The sequence below is a fragment of the Podarcis pityusensis genome (assembly GCF_964106645.2).
Source record: "Podarcis pityusensis genome assembly, chromosome: 3".
Taxonomy (NCBI): Eukaryota; Metazoa; Chordata; class Lepidosauria; order Squamata; family Lacertidae; genus Podarcis; species Podarcis pityusensis.
Window position 1 is genome coordinate 69,647,018 of NC_138026.1, and position 13,511 is coordinate 69,660,528.

Consider the following 13,511-nt stretch of genomic DNA (forward strand, 5'->3'; position numbering starts at 1 on the left):
AGGTGAATCCTGCCGTAATCATTTTGCTCCCCTCTCTCCTACTGTAATATCTAATAGCACATATCTCGTGCTGTGATGTCACACCATTCTTTATTTCTGTCCCCAACTCACTCTACATCATTGCCCCTTGGAAGTGGTCAGAAAATGTGGAAACTTCATAGCATGGGCAAGTTTTAACAGGAATAATAGAGAATGAGGAGTAGATAAATGCACTTCTACTATTTTGGGTGAAAGGTGTACATTTTACTGTGATGTCTCGTTTGGGCCCTAAACTCACATGAACATTTGTGAATGATGGTGTCAGTGCCATATACACAAGTAAGAAAAAGAGGCTGGTTTTGTTCGGGTTCTTTTAGTCCAGTCTTTCCCATCTTTGTTTCCTCCAGTTGTTGTTGGACTCCAGCTCCCATCATCCCTGATCATGGAACATCCTGGCTCAGGGATCATAGAGTCCAACAACACCTGGAGGGAACCAGGTTGGGGAAGGCTGCTTTAGTCCATTTCCAAAGTGTTTTGCAGAATCTGGATTTTTAAAACAACAACAACAACAACAACAACAACAACAACAACACAGCTGATAAAAATGGGGATGCTTTCAAATTGCTTCAGGTGGCACCTACCTCTTTTCAAATGCCTGGATTCCATCGCCCAACTCCACTGCTTATTTTCACTACTCCTTTCCCCCTTTTTCTTTTTGGTCTGTTGTATATGTCACAGCTCCCACTGGTGCTCCAGAAAACCTGAATGTTTGGCCAATCAAAGGCAAAACAGCCACTGTTGCTGCTACCTGGGATGCTCTTCCAGAGAGTGAAGGAAAAGTGAAAGGTAGGTGGCAACCACATAGATATTACTGTATGTATAGCAGAACAACTGTAAATCACCTTGAAATTAATATGAAAGGCAATTAATACATTAACAAACTAACATGAAAGGTTCTAAGCTCCAGCTCAGGTAGAGCCGCTGAGCAAAGATGAAGGAAACCACATATTCAGTCCTGAAAATCCAGTGGCTATAATGTACTCAGCTTCTGCTTGTGGCTTGAAAATCCTGCTGCTCTGCTCTAGGTCCAGGGCTGGGGGATCTGTGGCTCTCCATATCTTCTTGAACTCTGACTCCCATCAACCACAGCCAGAATTGCCAAGGATCAATGTTGATTGGGTTATAGTCCAACAACATCTAGAGGGCTGCTGGTTCTCTGGCCTTGTTCTAGGTAATATGCTCTTATTGCCTGGTGGTCTGCTGGCAGGCTGAAATGTCTTTGGTTGTTTGCAGTGCTGCAAACAGAGGACTTTCAGCTGTGGAACATTTTGACCTTGACTCCTGAGTGCTCAGCTACACCGCAGATCTAAAATGGCCTGGTAGATTTTCTTTCTCTCCCATGGCTTTTAGTTTTGTGAGGGACCAATAAGAGAGAATTCCCGCAACTTTCGTTGAGCCACAATCCTTCAGATTTTCTTTGACTGCTTGATTCTCTTTGCAACCTTTGTTCAAGACATTTCTAGCCATCAGCATGATCTATGCACAAGTTCCAAATTCTACACCATAACCCCACATAGAGGGGTAGGTTGTGCAGACAGACCAGCATGGAACCAAGGTGTGGGTCAAGAATGCTGAACTGGAAGGGACTGGATTATACAGGGTCGTGAAAGCAGCCACAAGAGAGGTCTATTTTTAATTTGCACAGATACTCTGACTCCTTCTGTTAACACTAGATGAATTTTGTTCATATATCCAAATATTGCCTATTTTGGAAGAACACGTGCCCCGTATAGCTATTGCTGGCAAGCCATGATGCTATGTGTCCTATAAACAGCTGGTAGAGTCTATATTTTTCAAAGATAGTATTATCCACTTGTCTTTATTTTGAATTTTCTGTTGTTTTGAGTTATCACCATAGGCACCACTTTTTATATATACAGAAGCAAATTCTGAATACAGCAGCTCATGCAAAGCAATTGCTCTACTTTTGGTACTGCAGAAAAGGGACTGAAGCTGTGGGATCAAGAATTCAGAGTTAAATTCTGTAGAGGAAGCATTTTTACACAGCAAATCAGTTGTGGAGTGGAGGGGTTCATGTGATCTTTCTTTGGGGTGAATGTAGAGTTGGGGGAGGGCATTAATGTCTCTTACAAACTGATTGATTCAATTTGAATCTAAAGGGAAATCTGTCAAATATTCACTTTCCAAAATATGGGAAGCAAAATACAGTAATCTTTTGAAATTCACACTTCTCTTAATTTTGCAGCTCTGTCCTCCAACAAACCAGCATTTACAAAATACATATATTGGGGAGGGTGTATAAAAATTAATACATAGGTGAAAATAACATACAAAAACAAATTCTATTAGAAAAATGGTTTGGTTGCAAAAATGTGTACGTTACTCAAAACTGCATACAGAAATGTGTTTATTATAAGAAATTCACATCAAAATGCTGATGAGATTTCATGAAGATTAAAAACAAACACAAATTGTGGCAGAAACCTGGAGAATTTAAGATCGGAAAAATGAGAAACAGAGAGAACCAAAATGGCATGTCCTTCTGGTGTGAAGCAGTGGCGTAGCGTGGGGGGTGCCAGGGGTGCCGGCCGCACCGGGCGCAACATCTGGGGGGGCGCGAGTCCAGAGGGAAGGGACAAGTTCCTTCCTCCGCCGGGCTCCCCGCCGCCACCGCCAGCCTTGCGCCCCTAGCGCGCGCGCGCCCCCCGCCGCCGCTGCGCTCCACTCACTGCTCGCAGGAGGAGCAGCCGCTGCAGCAGCGCCGACGCTGCCACCGGCGCCTGGCCGGGCACGGGCAGCCTCCGCACCACGACGCCGACACCATCCCCTCGGCCCAGCCACAGGCGGCAGCTGCTTCTGCCGACTGGGAGGGAGGAGAGCTCCAAGGGGCCTCGCTGCGCCTAAACCCTCCGAGAGGAAGCCGGCGGGCGGGCGAGGGTCTCCCGGCAGAAGGGGGCGCCGCTGGCTCCGGCTCTCAGCGCTGGCTCTCCGGCTCTCTCTTGACTCATGGCTTCCCGGGGCTGAGAGAAGCAGGCTCAGCCTGGAATAATATTGAGTTGGATAATGGCTGGTGGGAAAGGGGTTAGGCAGGGACCCTCTCCTCTACGCTCTGCTGCCCCCCCCCCGCCATTCAGACTGCTCAGGCCAGGTAGAAACCTCCTTCTACTAAGTAAGACGTAGGAAATGCCACTAAAACAATTTTGCTTTATCCCAAAGCTGTGGAAACTTTAAAGATATTGTACACTTTATCCAAAAACGGTGTTTTTCTTGACTGAAAGTTACTCTGGCTGCTACTTCGTTCTGCAGCTCTAGCAGCACTTCTTGCAAAGAAACAGCAACGTCTTTTTCTTGTTTATTTCTCTAGGTCACTTCTGTTTTCTTCACTTCTCACTTCTCTCTCTGCCCCCCCCCCCAGTCTCGTGCCGTACCCGCCCCATTTACACGATTTTCATCTGTGGCCCCCTTGGAATATCCTGGGGGGAGGGCCCAGGGAGCCATATGGCCCCCAGTTGAGAAACACTGCGCTAAAAGATGGCCAGAATGCAGAAGCCTAATACAAAAAAGTCATAAAAATCCAAATCTGTCAGGAGCACCCATCCCTCTGCCCTTCAGCCTCACTGGAGGCACCTGGCGCACAGAGGGAATAGACACCCCCCTGCGCAAAGCCCGGGTCTGGGGTCTCTCCTCGGTAGCCGGCGGGCATCGTGGGGAGCGCGGAAAGACCCGGTGCAGGATGTGAACGGCCATGTTTATGCTGTGAAGCGCCCTGAGATATATGGATGAAGGGCGGTATACAAATTTAATTCACCGCCACCATCATCTTCGAGGGTGGGGGCTGGGAAAAGAGAGGGGGGTTCTCCCTTTCTAGACCTCTTTAAAATATGCTCGCGATGGCTCCTGGCCACAAAGGCTAAGCGTGGCACTCAGTGGCGTAGCGTGGGGGTGCAGGGGGGGCGGCCGTACCTGGCGCAACATCTGGGGGGCGCGCTCCACGGGTTAGGGGGCGCAAAATCCACGGGTTAGGGGGCGCAAATTACTTGCCTTGCCCCGGGTGCTGACAACCCACGCTACGCCACTGGTGTGAAGCCAACTCCAAAGTGAAGCATTGTGAGCACAAGCGCCAGATGAGTCAAGTGGCAACAGAGAAGAAAAATACTGTCCTAACCTACCTATTGCCTTCCTTCTCCAGTTAACGGTCTCATTGATTCCTGATCTGAAGCCCTGCTGCTTCCCATGCTGTTGAGGAAGTGCCAATGCCTTGTGTCAGCTGTGCCCCAGTTTCTGAGAGGGATGATGCTGGCTGGCATGAGGAGGAGCCAGCAGCTATGGTGTGGGCTGCTTTCATGTTGCCTTACCTTGGCAGTGCAGAAAGGAGCACATCTTCATTGCTATTGGCACTGGGTTGTATCCAGGGAAGTCATCTCATCTGCACATTGACTTCTGCTTGCAAAACAGAACTTTTCTTCCCTGTCCTCTCCCTACCTCCTGCAAATCTGCTCCAGAGATTTGCAAATCTACAACAGATTTGGGGGCTGGCACACAAGGAGAGAAGAGGAAAGAGTTCTGTGTGAATGGGACAACTTTGTTGGGTATAACTCATAATTTTAAAAGGTAATAGTAATATCTAAATGCAACTTAGTTATCTTTACATTTAGGGCTGGTTGAGGTGTAAGGCTCTAAGATATCAAATGATTGACACATCAAGCAATAGCTGGAAGAGTTAAGAGTGCACATCTGGCTTAAACCTTCCCATGCTTGATGGCATATGATGTTGAACCAGGGAAAGGTGGGCATGGTTCACTGAAAATGACATGGCAGGCCAACCTCAGAGGTCTGGCAAACCTATCTAAGCCCTTGGGCCGTGGGTCCATCAGCATTAATATATAGCCATGGACTAACTCTTTTTTTTAAAAAAATAAACAGCTGATTCACTGTGTTATTTGCAAAATCTTATGATGTCCAAGGTAGGGGTGGTAATATAAACGATAAATAGTGAGTGAGAGAGTTGGGTATTTAGTTAAATATATTTGGACATTTGCAACTAAAAAGGCTGACGGAATGCTTGCTCAACTTACTATGTATATGATGTCTTTGATGCCCCAGCTGTTGACTTGACGTGCATTGCCAGTGTATTAATTTTAGTAATGCACGTTCTAATTCATCCTACCCATACAGTCTGTCCGCTGGAAACAGGATTGTTTTCAGTTTCCTCCTTCCAACCGTCTGCCAAATCATTTCAGAATACATTCTCTCATACGCCCCCGCTCTCAAGCCCTTCGGAGCAAAGTCCATTTCCTACCCGGGAGATACGACATCCGCCCTAGTGGAAGATCTGCAGCCTGGGGAGCGCTATATTTTCAAAATTCGCGCCGCAAACAGGAGGGGCCAAGGGCCTCAGTCTAAAGCCTTCAGTGTTGCCATGCCAGCAAGTAAGTATGATGTTGTCACAGTTCAACCAGCCAGTTTCCTCTTTGCTATTTTGCCCTATGTTCCATTAAAAGCCATTGGATCGCTCTGGAGTGGTGACTTTGGAGTGGGTGGGCCATGTAAACATTTTACAAGTTGGCTAAAGTATATTAGATTTCAGTGTAGAAATGGACATTCTCATCAGAATTCTACAGTTGCCTTTAGAGTGCAATCCTGTGTCGATGGCTGATTAGGATGCTGCATAGTCACCTCTACATTGGCCTCCATTAGCAGAGAGAGCTGTTGCCAAATTGGAAGGTGGGGTGGCTCCACCCATGGGGGCCCTAGCTTTGGCCAGCTAGGTAGGAAGCTACCACTACTGTTTCTTCTACTGTATCTAAAGCCCTGCAGATTCTGTGAGGGGACCAGCCTGGTACTGGCATAACAATTTTAAAGTATTCCATATATATATATTTATATTATATGTGCTTCCCAGTCCTGTTGAATGTTTGAAATGGCCATTTACCAAGACAAAGGTCCATCTCACTCATTATTGTGTATTGCCTGGCAGTGTCTCTCCAGGCACCGAGCCACAGTCCTTGCACCCTGGCTGGCATGAGATTGCAGGGCTTGGGATGTGGTGGTTGATTGAGAACTTCACTGCTTCCTGGTTTGAATTGTGCTGTTTGTCTCTGAGATGGATAGATTTGATCTGCAGTGGCATTTGGTTTTTGGCATGCAGTGGCATTTAATTGTTGACATTTCACAACTGATTCCTGCAAAAAGCAAAACAAATGAAAAAGCTTACAAGTCTTAGGCCCTCACATTTCAAATTAAAATTTTGTCTTAAAATGCAACCTCATAACATTTCAAATTGTCCATTTTTTACTATTTATGAATATTCATTACTGTGTTTATTCCATGGCTATGTGAACGAGAACTGTAGATTTAGGACAGGGCTTTGAATCACCATAATTTAAAACATGGTTTGGGGTTGCTGCCAGAATGTTTCATTAGGCAAGCTATTTTCATTTTCTTTTAATAACAGTTGGTTACTTTTATAGATTTCTATTTAATCTCCTTCCTTCCCTCTGCCCCTCTCTTCTGTTGTAGCCAATATAGGTGAATCAAGTATTGATCAACAAACAAATATTGAAGCAGATTTGGAACCGAAAGCATCTAAGAATTCTGCACCTTCTTCCTCTGTTCACACCTCTTCTGCCTCATCACCGTCCTCTTCCTCTAAGCAAACTTTGGGTCATTCATCCACTTTTCTTGGTGGCAGAGATTCAAAAAGTTCTGCTTCTGACTTAAAGAATAAACTCCTAGCTGGGAGCAGAGTCCCTACCAAGTCTCAGGTGTCTTCTAGAAAGGGAGCAGAGCTAGAAACTGATTCTCTCTCCAGAGAAGACACTGCTGACCACAGTCCCTCCAAAGAAGCTGCAACAGTGCAGCCACAAAATCAGGATGTTAAGAGCAGTGTGAAGTCACACTCCCCAATTAAACCTCCACACTCTGTCATTTCCTCAGGTAAAACACCTCATAGGTCACGCACACCTGTAAGAACAGGGCAGGCAAGCACTGATAAGCATCGGTCATCACCACCCTCCCTCTCACCACACCCTTCATTACCTTCCATTCCTAACTATCCCAAAATTGAAGCAAAAAATCTAAGACAGAGCAGCTCTAAACTACCTTCTTCCCATGAAGTCACGCTGGATAATCTGCCGGTTGATAATGAAAGTAATGATCAAGTTGACAGTTCAGAGGAAAAACCTAAACCTCCAGAAGTTAAGCATTCAGTTTCACATTCAAATCAGCAGCCATCTGGATCTCGGAAGGTAGTTCAGAATCACCCCACAAAACCATTCCTTCCTTCTGTATCATCTGCAGCCTCAGATTCTCAAAGTCATTCACACCATCCCTCTTATAAACTAGTTCCCCCTGATACCAGTGATGCTTCTGATGCTGATAAAAGCAAAGAAACCAAAAAAAGAGAGCAAAGACCAGGTTCTAGGCTCTCTTCTCCTCAGGGCAGTTCATCTGCATCTGTGCAAACAAGGCCTCTCCTGCACTCTAACCGCCATGTGCCACGAGATCCGAGAGTTTCTGCGGTTGCTGCTGCTGCTACTCATACTTTACCTCACTCACATAGCTCATCTGCTAAACGTAAGGCTGAGGGAAAAGAAGGTTCTGATGCTAATAATGGTGAAAATGATGAAGGAGAAGATGAAGAGAACAGAAGGAGGCCATCTTCTAGATTCAGTTCTAGGTCCTCTTCAAGTTTGTCCGCATCTGAACGCTTTAATTTGTTCAAATATAGATCAGCCCTTACTGCCAACAGATTTGCCAACAAAGGCAGTAATATATATGGTACCAGGACTCCACCCCCAAAAGGCCCCTCTACTACACAGTCCTCAAAGGTTCAACCTCAGCCCAGTTTACGTTTGGCATCAGGCAGTAATCACAGGTCCAGTTCCAATAAAGACAAAGAACTGGAGGATGAAGATGAAAGTCCTCTGCCTTCAACTCTTCCTAATGCTTATTCACCATCCTTTTCTAAACAATCTTCTTCAGTGGACTATACCAAAAGGAGGAGTTCTCTGGCTGAATCTAAGAATCATCACAGAGTTATACAAGAAAACTATAGCAAAGAACGAGAAGCTACAGATATAGATTCTTCACTTAAAGTTCAACACTCTGATGCTGTGTCTTCAGTGTCTAGCCAATCCCCTTCATTAAGCAGAACAAACCATCATTCTGGTGTTTCTTCTCAGTTAACAAATGGCCATAGTTCAAGGTCCAGAGGTTCATCTCCATCTTCTGATTCTTTATTAAGGACATCTATGGAAAAGTCAGTTCCTTTACAGCCTCCTGCATCTAAATATCAACCTGACCATCTTGAGAGCAAAGATACACCTCCTAAGTCGAAGCAAGCCTCACCTTTGTCTAAAAAACCATTGATGGGAAGGTCTCATGCTTTATCCCGTAAAACTCTTCATCCAGAAACCAGCTATTTCTCAAAAGCATCAACGGATCAGTCGCAACATTCAAGAAGCCACCTTACACTATCATCCCACCAGAGTAATGAAAAACTAGAAGACAGAGATGATGACAGTTTGGAGGAAAACTATTATAAAGAGGCAAGTGATAAAGAGGAACAGAAGGGTTCTTATTCAATACCTGCCAAAGAAGTCTCTCCATCTAGGAGAATATCTCAGGGAAGAACCAGCTCTCTTTCAAAGCATTCTGAGTCTCAGACCAGTAAATCTGGGCAAAGATCTTCAACTCAACGAGAGTCTTTAACCTCCTCCAGAGGTTTAGGTCTGTCACCAGGAAAACATACTGGGTCAAAGATTATTGTATCTAGTGAAGATACATCTGATGCATATAAATTGCCTGCATCTCCCCATCAATCCAAATCTGTTCAGCCAGCATCTACCTCTAACAGAGACCTAGACAAAGACCATCACTACAGCAGAGAAACTTCTTTATTTTCAAAATCCTCCTCTACTTCTCTGAGACAAACTCATCCTTCAGCGCCCCATTATCCATCTGGCTCCAGAGTCCCTACTAGGACATCATCTCACACAGACAAAAAATATGGACTCCTGCAGCCAGCCCCAACAAAAGTTGAACTTTCTCCCAAAATGTCATCCTCTAAAACACATCAGTTGATAAACAGTGATGATGATTATGAGGATTATGACCAGTCAGAAATGGAGGAAAATCCAACATCTCCAGCAGCGAAGTGGCCATCTTCTTCGGTTTCTAGGGGCAGTCAAAGCCTAAATAACAATGTTGCTGGTGATAAAAGTAAATCACCAAACCCTGCATTGCCCCCCAAAGCAAAGTTTGCTGATGAGGAAGTGTACAAACAAGATGAGGAAGTGTACAAACAAGATGAGGAGGAGGAACAGGAACAGCCCACTTCTAAAACATCCAACACTGCATTGAGTAGATCTACTGCTTTAACTTCCAGGTCTTCCCAGTCTTCTAACAAACTGAATACATTGCCTAAAGTGAACTTGGCTTCACCACGTTCCTCTGGTTCTTCTTCTGGATCTTCTCAGCTTCATCCCAGTCACTCTGCTTCTCCAACACATTCTTCATCCTCAGTGTCCTCCAATCAACGAACACAAAACTCAAGGTTATCCAACCCTTCTCAACGACAGCAGCTTAGGCTTCCTAACAGGCAAGGTAATGCATTGGTGATGCTTGTATTAATGCTTGTTAACTGGGTGTTCCTCCCATCCTAATCCTTTTATGGAGAAAATGTGTTATTATAAGATGCTCCCAAACGTTATGCTTTGAGATCCCATCAGTGGATATGGTTTTGTTCTGAAACTGTCTATCTGTTCACCTACTTTGCTAAGGGGCTATTTAATTCCTTGCCTCATTTTGGCCCATCCCCAAATCTCATTGTTCCCAGCTGGCCATTTCTCTCATAATGTCTCACTAGTGTGTCCTAATTCACTATTTCTGCAGAAGATTATTCAATTCAAACCTAATGTTAGGTAGACCTGACCACTAGTGGGTGAGTATTCAGAGACTTTCATAGTTTTTTTCAGGGTATGTCCTGATAGGTCAACTGAATTTTATTCCTTAAATTGATTTATTATTAGTCACACAAATCCTGTATATCTAGCTAGTATGTAGAATTTTGATGAAAAACAGACAAAAAACATCTGCAGGTGAAATCTACTATGACATAAGAATATCTCATGCCTAAATATAATGTGTAAAGAAGCCCATAGTAAAATCGTAGTGGTCCCTAATGTCAGACCATAAAAATCACAAATCTGTACCAGTGTGTTGGACATATATCCAGTTTATTCCCGCTGAATATAATTGGGCTTGTATAGTTTAATCAGTGTATGTATGCTAACTGTTAGAATCACTGCAAGTTGCTTTTTAAACCTGCATCCCAATAGAATACCTGCATTATTTCATAAATGAATATATTGTACAAGTATGTATATAAAATACATTTATATGTTAACATATGTTTTATTAAACAGCTTTGGGGTTTTATAGTTTTATAGTTTTTTATAGTTTTATAGCATACCAATTTTATTAAATAAATATATATTGTGTTATTATAAATATTTGGAACTATAATTTTACTGAATGGACAGAGTATAGACAAAGTAATGGATAATGCATGCTTTGTGTTGCATATATTTCAGGAAATGGTGGCAGGCCCAATCTAACCACAAAACCAGATCAAAATAATAAAGTAGTCCCTGGTACAAATGGAAAGCGAAATGGACAGAAAATAATAAATGGTCCACAAGGAATAAAGTGGGTAGGGTGACCTTATTTGAAAATACAAAATACTTTTAAGATTTAAGGTTATATTATTTCATGTTGGAGAGCCTTTCAATCTACACATTGCTTTTAGATTGTAGATCTTGACCGAGGGCTGGTGCTGAATGTTGAAGGAAGGTACCTCCAAGATTCCCAGGGGAAACCTCTCAGAGTGAAATTAGGAGGAGATGGCCGGACTATTGTTGGTAAGCAGCAATATGAACACGGGGCGGAATGTGGGTTATTCAGAGTATGGGTTCTTGTAACACAGGAGGGGAGACCTGTGGCTCTGCAGGTGTCACTGGACTTCAAACCCCCTCATTATCCATGACCATTGACTATGCTGGCCAGGACTGCTGGGAGCTCAACAACATTTGAAAGGCTGCATCTTCCCCATCCCTGTTCTATTGAGTTACTTGATACTTTTTTCTATCTGATGAGCTGAAGAGAGCCCATTGGCCTAGCAATCTATACAATACAAAACTATGAAAAAGATGGGAGATTGTGTGTGTGTGTTTGGTATTCTCTAGATACCAATGCAGCATGCCTATGAATATCATTTGCTGGGAGCTGCAGGTGAGGAGAGTGCATTCAGGTCATGCTTATGGGCTTCCCATGAGAATATGGTTTGCCCATGTGAGAACAAGATGTTGGACTAAATGGCCTTTGGCCTGATTCAGCGTGTCTCTTCTTAAGTTACAGGGCAGCCCCTACATGTAGCTAGCTTTGTTGCAACAGAAGTATGTACCTATTCTTCCTAACAATCCCTCTGCCCCCGCCCCAGTAGTCCGTCAAAGGCCACGAAGCAAAACTTCATGGTATTAACTGTATCTGAGGTAAATTTTTGTCTTCTTTTGTTCTTTTAGATTCCAAAGGAGCTCCTGTAGTAAGCCCAGATGGTTTGCCATTGTTTGGGCATGGGAGATTTAGCAAACCTGTAGCAAATGCACAAGATAAACCAATCATCAGCCTTGGAGGGAAGCCCCTGATAGGCCTTGAAATGGTTAAAAAAACAACCACTCCTTCCACCACCACAACAACAACAACCGTGAGGACAACTACTGCAACTACTACTACCACTCCTGAACCAACCACTCCTGAACCAACGACTACTGAGCCACCAACTGAGAAACCACAGCCTACCTGCCCGCCTGGGACTTACGCAGAATATGATGAAGAGGGGAATATTGTGTTAGGATTTGACGGTCTGCCTGAATGCAATTCCGAAGGTACTGACTTTTATGCTAGTTTATGTGTATATGTATGTGGCATTTCTATTTAAATAGTTCCAGTCGCAGTGCAGACAGGTAAGATTTGGGTGACAGGTACCTTATATGAACACTGGCCATGGATGAAGCAACAAACCAAGATGTGCCCCCTCCCATTTCCTACCATTTTCTGTTGTGATGAATCATCATGTTGCTTGAGTTAGCAGAGATGGAAGAATATTGCATACCATCCTTTAAAACCAGGAGAAGAAGCACATCCTGGTCTTTAGTTGTGTAAAACTAAATCTCCTCACTAATGAGTATTGGGTGGGTATGCCAAAATAGCACACAAACCTGCCGGCTGCTTTGTTGATAAGACATTAGGGTCATGGTTCCCAACGTGGGGCACACGCTCCACAGGGGGGCAATTTGATTTTTAAGGGGGCAATTTGAGAATGAGTTTTTAACAGTGAATGGCCTTTGAGGCTTCCTCCATGTGAACAGGAGTTCACTTTTTGAATAATAAGACTTATATGTCATGGGCATCAGGATTTTAGAGGTGCGTAGGTGGGGCCTGGCCAAGAAAAAAGGTTGGGGACCACTGCATTAGGGTGAAGACTTGACCTAAATGATGCGTTTATCATATAGAACAGGGAAGGGGAGCCTATAGTTGCAAGCTGTTCTTGGACTACAGCTCCCATTATCCCTGACCAATGCTGGTTGAAGCAGATGGTTGTTGAAGTCCAACAACATCTGGAGGGCCACGGATTCCCCAGGCCTGATATCAAGGTCAGCATCCTCTGCTTTATATCATATCCTTGCCACTGCCATCATGGAGCCCACCATTTACGATGTGGTAAATGCATGCCACTACTTGCCAAATGGTAAGAAGTTTGGTGAATCCCATTTCTTGCTGAGGGGAGTGGGGAGAAGTGTGGTAAGATTTGGGAAGTCTGTACAGATGACTGATTTACCAAGTGGTCACTTGATCATTTTTAGTGTTGCTAATCTAGTTTTGACTGTTTTTGTACTATGCACTGAAATTTTATTTTTGCACGTCACTTTGAGACTTCAAGGGAAATGACCAATGAATCAAATCAACGATTGTAAAGATGCACTATGGTAGGTTAACCACACCATAAATATCAAGGCAGTCAGGACACTGAATGTGTATTATCTTGTCACCATCCGTATTATACCCATTCGAATTTCAATGCCTTCACCATGGAACACCACATCATGAAATGGCTTCCTGCATTTAGCCAGATAATAAAATACTCTTAAGGAATTACTTAGAAAAATGGCCACTAAATGGATTTAATATCAAGGAACAAGAGCGGGATGAGGATGGAGCACTTGGGGTAACAAAGAAGGGGTTACAAGAAAATAACTGACCATGAACCTGAAAGAGGAAGCAGAATCTCAGCAAGAAAAACAAGAAGGAAATTCTCTTCAAATTTGTACTAGGTGAGTAATCTCTGCCTGAGGGTGTTTTAAAAATAAATAGATTTGAATGAAATTATTATTGTTCGCTTGCACTATTGGCCGGGCTCTCTGGAGGAGAGATGAGGGAGCCAGCTGTGAACC

General features: G+C 43.9%; 1 protein-coding gene across 1 annotated transcript in view; it reads left to right on the forward strand.

Annotated features, from left to right (window-relative positions):
* Positions 1-13,511, forward strand: part of FNDC1 (fibronectin type III domain containing 1) — a 100,632-nt gene that overhangs the window by 52,657 nt on the left and 34,464 nt on the right. The window contains exons 5-10 of the mRNA XM_081000026.1: positions 718-825; positions 5,241-5,429; positions 6,520-9,606; positions 10,596-10,714; positions 10,811-10,922; positions 11,583-11,945. Of these exons, the coding sequence (XP_080856152.1) occupies positions 718-825; positions 5,241-5,429; positions 6,520-9,606; positions 10,596-10,714; positions 10,811-10,922; positions 11,583-11,945 (3,978 nt within the window). The remainder of the gene's footprint in view (positions 1-717; positions 826-5,240; positions 5,430-6,519; positions 9,607-10,595; positions 10,715-10,810; positions 10,923-11,582; positions 11,946-13,511) is intronic.